The sequence below is a fragment of the Rhopalosiphum padi genome, chromosome 4, assembly GCF_020882245.1.
Source record: "Rhopalosiphum padi isolate XX-2018 chromosome 4, ASM2088224v1, whole genome shotgun sequence".
Taxonomy (NCBI): Eukaryota; Metazoa; Arthropoda; class Insecta; order Hemiptera; family Aphididae; genus Rhopalosiphum; species Rhopalosiphum padi.
This window is the reverse complement of record NC_083600.1, coordinates 33,500,001-33,506,580: the sequence shown is the minus strand read 5'-3', so window position 1 is coordinate 33,506,580 and position 6,580 is coordinate 33,500,001. Positions and strand designations below refer to the sequence as shown.

Below are 6,580 nucleotides of genomic sequence, written 5' to 3'. Positions count from 1 at the left end.
ATAATAATAATAAATAATAATAATAATAATAAATAATAATAATAATTATTATTATTATTATATAACACCCGTCTCAAGCAGATAAGCTGAATCAGTAATTGGTATTTCGGTTTTAACTCCTATACTCTATAGACCTATAGGCTATAATCCTATAATTACTAATTAGTAAATAGTAAAAACTTACTAATTGAATTAGATAATGTTAGTAATTATAAATTACATATTAAATTAATTAAATGCTAAATGTAAACTCAGGCCATTGATATCACAGTACTTTGTTAAAGTTTGTAACTATGCATATTACATATAGGTACCTATTTACATTAAACAATTAAATGTCTTCAACTAATATATATTTGTTTTATTGTATTGTTTATATAAGTCCATTGGCTTTAATCTTACTTGTTGTTAAAATTACATACAAATTAAGTTAATTGTTCCAAATACTTTTATATATCATAAATAATAGGCTTCCATTACCTATTGCACTTAAAAAGTTAAAAATGTATTGGATACATATTTGGAAGATATAGTGTCAATGGTTGCTCCATTCCCTCGTGTTTTTCAAGTCTTGTACAAACGTTAACTAATTTACTTATTGTATTAATTGTGTATATAAATTTTAAATATCTTTTAAAAATAATAATAAAGAATACATATTGACATATTGTACATAATTACATAAATAATTGCTCGTCTATAATAATACCTATCTATATAATAGTAGGTACATACTGCGGTTGCCTATTTTACTGTTAAAGAATGAAAATGTTGCTTTATTAAGTGGCTAGTTGACGCCTAAATGAATGCCCGTCTCTACATGTAGACCGCTGAAAAACTCATTTACGAGTACCTGTAAAAAATGATTGATTTTAGAGTTGAAATAAATATATTATATTGAGTACATTTCTTAATCTAGTTTAAGTTATATTTAACATGTGAATTGTATTTATATGTACCTATATTAGAGAAATACTGAAATACGTTTTAAAAAGTATCATCGAAAAATATCTTTACAATACGAAGTAGTATAAAATAAACATAACTACAAAACTAGATTTCGTCGCTCGCAGATTGCACACCAGCAAGCCCGCCAATATCAAGTCACCATGCATGGAGGTAACTTTGGACGACCACGGTTGTGGTATACTACAGTTTTCATAACCTCATAGCAACAGCTGCTGCTACTGGTGTATTGGTGTTCCAGTCAAACAGACGGTTCTACTTGTATTATTGTTTTTTTTCTAATCATCAGACATCAAGCTTTCCTCTACGGGCTTTGCGTTTGCGGCTCTGCTCAGGCCTCTACGACTTGGCACTTGCGTATTAGACATTAGTCAACCATACTACCACAGTAATTTTTTTCAATACTTTTTTCGGTGTCGCGTCTCCCGACGTCTGCCGCACGACGACGTTTTTAATTCCGACCGTCGAACCGAAGACGTTCTGCTCTGACTTACAGACATACGGTCCACCGTCGGTCATTTGTCACCGCCGTCCTTTTCTTGTGTGTGTGTCGTGTGTGCGTGCGTGTGCGTGTGTGTGTTTGTGCGCGTATTTTACATACTGTGTGCCCCGCGACGTTTTGCAACGTTCGCGCGAGCGTGTGTGTGTGTTGCATTTGTCTGCGTGTTCCTTTGAGGTGCGCGCCCGCGCGTGTGTGTGTCAACTCATATCGGCTATCACTTAACAGCGGCTTAGCGACTCGAGCAATATATCAGCATTCAGCAGCAGCTACCATCGTCGCCACTTTCTCCAGTTCATTATCGTCTGCGAACATAAGATTGACGACAGCTTTACCACCCTCTTGATAATACCACTTGTCCTGAGCAACGAACCATGTCGTCAAAGATCGAACAGATATTATTCATCGAGCCGCCGCACGAGCTCAAATTCAAAGGTTAGCAACACTCGGCACTAAACCGATGATTTGTGGGTTTCTCTATGTATGTATGTATGTATGTATGTATGTGTGTACTGTTTTGGGACATTTTATGAGAGAACCATTCTGATACGTCTTTCGATATATGGTCAAAACTCTTACAGCTACCCATGAGTTGGTTATACTGAGGAACATGTTATATTGCAAGTAGACACCCCAGAGTAACAATTTGGTTTAGCGACTTAGCATACTTGATACAATGATACATGTTAGCATTTACCACACAATCATTTGTTTATTATTTTACTATATTGATTACTGTTAGTTCTATTTCTATTCCATCGCAACCCTTGTAAAAAATTTTCCAACCAAATATGAAATATCAATGTTATATGATGTCCATTTATGTTGAAATTTAAAATACTAAATACTGTGTTTCCATTATTTTTTTTTATCAATTTTTTTTGTTGTGCCTTTGAACAACAAAAATGTGGCTTTATTTCTATGTAATAGGTATAAATTGCTGCATAAGTTTTAAATTAATATTCATTAGATTTGATCTTCCTAGTGAGTAAACTTACTAGATTTAGTTACCTTTATAATAATACTTCTTAACTTTTCTAGACATTACTAAAAAATTTAAAATTAAAGTGTTCATTTTTATTTGCATTATCTATTAAATTATTTGAGTTGTAAGATTGTGTACCATTGTTAAATAATGATAAATACGGGAGATTACAATAATATATTACTAGTAAATTAAGTTTTTAATTAGAAATATTTTTATTTAATGAAATAATAATTTATGAAATTGGTAGGTAATTAGGTTAATTTTAGTTTTTTCATAACTGACATTTTTACTGTTTATATAACTTTATATAGGTACCTATCTAACAGGAATTCTAATTTAATGTTAGTTTTTTACACAATATTTTTTTAAATATTAGATTTTTGTAAATCAATTTTTATTTACAATTAAAGATATCTTTATGCACTCTGGTCATATCAATAAATTTCTAAATAAACTTAATTTTATGCAGAATACAAAATATTTAAAAGAATAAATCATTACAATACTTTTAAAAATTACCTACCTAGAATTTAAATAAAAATGTACCATAAATAATAGATTAAAAATTTAAATCTTGAAAAATATTTTATAATTTTTTAATTGACTTATTTATTATAGACAATACATTAATTGTAGTCATATGATTAATAATTTAAAAAATGGACTTAGAATTATTTCTTCGTAGATATGGCAAATGCCACTCTACTGAATACCATATAATTAATTTGCAATGATAATGAAAATGTTTTTTTTTTTTTTTTTAACTTTTATGCTGCTATATGTCAAATACTATAGTGGTATGATTCTATAATTATAAATAATATGATTCCAGTTAAAAGCTTTACATTCCTACTGTTATATTATTTAATAACTAACCAAAATGTAAAATCCGTGTTATTTACTATACATAATTTAAGATAATTCTTTATTTTTAATTAATAGTATAATTTAAGATTTGGGAGTCATAATAAAAAATAGTAGTTTGGTATGTGAAAAGTTAATTATTTTATATTTTTATCTTATCGTAAATTCTTTAGAGGGCGTCATACCTACAATATATTGTGTTGTCTCTATTTTACTAACGTACAACATAACAAATTTGCGTAAGCAGAACGAATTTTGTCATGTTAGCTTTAATATTAGAGTAAATTTACCTATTTTAAAATTTAAAAGTAAGAATATTATCTAGAAAATGACATATGCTTTTATTGATATTATCATTTTAAAGTTGTAATATTTTACATAGCTATTATTTCACTTTAAAATTTATAATAGGTAAATTCACTCAATATTAAGAGGACGCCATACCCCCATGTGTTGTCTCTGTCTTACTAACATATATCATAACAAATTTTCGTTCAGCAGAATACATTTTGTGATGTTAGCTTTAATATTAGAGTAAATTTACCTATTATCAAATTTAAAGGTAAGAATATTATCTAGACAATGATATATGATTTTATTGATATTATTATTTTAAAGTGAGTTATAAGCATTTTAAAGTTGCAATATTTTACATAGCTGTAACTTATTTTAAAATAATAATATCATTAAAAGCATATGTCATTGTCTAGATAATATTCTTACCTTTAAATTTGATAATAGGTAAATTTACTCTAACATTAAAGCTAACATTACAAAATGTATTCTGCTGAACAAAATTTTGTTATGATGTACGTTAGTAAAACAGAGACAACATATGCAGGTATGGCGTCTTCTTAATGTATAGGTAAAGGCAAAGATTCTGAACATTTATTGTCCTAAAAAATCCTTTAAGTCATAATATAGGCTTATAAAATAAATATGGCTGTTATTTTAAATTATTATTTAACATATCATAAAGTTATTATTAAGATTATTAAAATATGTTAAATGTATAAGCTATTAGATCATAATTTTCATAATAGAATAATTAACTAACAACAAATTTAGCTTAAAGGTATATTAAATGGGTTTATATTAACATATCCAAAGCTCTGTGGACTTTTGAATAAAGTTTTACTGAATATTTTAATTATAAATTTATGTAATTTAAGTCACCATAATACACTTATACAATATATTTAACTACTTGTTTTGTTTTGTTTTTTTTAGGTCCATTTACTGAACCAGTTCAAACCATAATGTCTTTGAAAAATCCAAGTGAAAAAAAAGTGGCTTTCAAAATAAAAACTACTGCACCTAAACGTTATTGTGTAAGACCAAATTGTGGCGAACTTGCTCCTAAGGAAAAGGCAGAAATTTCAGGTACCTATAAATTAATGTACATAAATATTTTATTGATTTGCATTGGATATTTAAATTAACAATCCTTTTCAGATTTTTTTCCTTTTTGTCTGATTAATTTTTATTACTAAGCTTATTTACCATTTTATAATATTTTAATGAACCTTAAAAAATATTTTCCCCCTATATGATTGTTCTAACTTGCGTTTCGTTGGTGTGTGTTATGACTTTGTTATCCAGTAATATTGCAACCATTCGACTATGATGCCAATGAAAGAAATAAACACAAGTTTTTGGTACAGACTGTTGTTATCGATCCTGTTGCTGATTATGGTGAAGATGGCAAAACTTTTCAGGTTACTTCTATGTTTCATAACAATTTTTAAGTCAAAACATAATCATTATCAGATTAAAAAAAATATTTAAAATATTATAAATTAAATTATAGTTTAAACAATAACAAATATTTATTTCATTACAGTGGAGAGATATCGAAGAAGGTAGAATAATGGATTCTAAACTAAAATGCTCGTTTGAAATGCCTACAGTTGAACAGTTATTAGAATCTAAAAACATTCATGATGATACTACAGTAAATTATTTTGATAAGTCCAATTCGACAAATTTTATAACTTTCAAATATTTTTTAAACAGGCTGTACTAGAAACAAATACTGAAACAGAACTACAAAAAGCAACCACTGAAGTAAAAGAATTACGTGAGGAAGAGACAATCTTAAGACAAGAAAATATGAAATTGAAAGTAAGATTTTAATGATATCATAATTTACATTTTATTTTTAATTAAATTTTTTATAGGAAGAATTATTGCAACTTCAATATGAACTTAAAAACCAGCAATCTCAAAAACGTTCTGTTGGTGGTAGTCAGCATTTGGATATGCAAAACAGAAATGCCAATATCACTCTGATGGTTGGTCTGGCGATAGTAGTAGCATTGTTGGGTATTATCGCTGGAAAATATGTATTTTAGTAAGATATTTTAATTTTACATTTGAAAAAGAAAACATTTTAATTTGAAAATAAATATATAATATTAATTTATAAAACAAAAAGCAAAAAATTGTATTTCAAATTTTTAATGCAAATTCTTTGTGCATAGTCCTATCTATTAAGGTCCATAAAAATAACATTAATATATATAATATATATATATATAATTAAGTTGCCATTAATGATTATAATCCAATATCCTATAAATATTCATGCGCATATTAATTTGGAAAAATATGTAATAAAAAACCTTTCTTTATGCACAGATCAATTAGCTTATAAACCCGTTATGGTGCAGGTAATTAGTTAAAGATTATTTGGTTATTGTTTTTTTCTTCTGTGAAAGTTATTTTTTTATAATTTGTTTGAATTTTTAAAACTGGTAAATATCTTTAACAGCTAAATATATTGGATTACTGTTATTCTCTCTTTCTATCTTTTTTCTAATAGACTAATATTGTATACAAACAAAGTGTATTATCTTTATTCTAAAACATATGTTTTATCTGTCAGTTCCAACTGTTTGTATTTATTTTTTAATAATAAATTATTGTAATCTTGTATGTATTAATATCAAATTCTTATTTATTGGTTTTTACTCTTTTATTCTTATTATTACTTTTTTAAATATTTTTGTTAAATATATTCATATTGAGAAAAACATTGTGTTATTTATCAAAGTGAATAAAACAAAATAATTAAAAATTTAATAATATAAATTATTGTAAGTCTATAGAAAATAAATTATTTTGTTTTAAACTAAATTATGTGTTATGTACATATTATACATTACATACATCTATATGCATGAATTTAGTGTTTGAATAATATTTACATTATTAACATAATTATGTTTGAACAATTATTATTAAACAATAATTAAAATGTA

General features: G+C 26.5%; 1 protein-coding gene across 1 annotated transcript; it reads left to right on the top strand.

Annotated features, from left to right (window-relative positions):
* Positions 1 to 1,201: 1,201 nt before the first annotated feature.
* Positions 1,202 to 6,269, top strand: LOC132929168 (vesicle-associated membrane protein-associated protein B). Its single transcript, XM_060994313.1, has 6 exons — positions 1,202 to 1,900; positions 4,548 to 4,700; positions 4,920 to 5,035; positions 5,161 to 5,271; positions 5,334 to 5,441; positions 5,498 to 6,269. The coding sequence occupies exons 1-6, from the start codon at positions 1,840 to 1,842 to the stop codon at positions 5,669 to 5,671; spliced, it is 723 nt and encodes a 240-aa protein (XP_060850296.1). The 5' UTR covers positions 1,202 to 1,839; the 3' UTR covers positions 5,672 to 6,269.
* Positions 6,270 to 6,580: the final 311 nt, after the last annotated feature.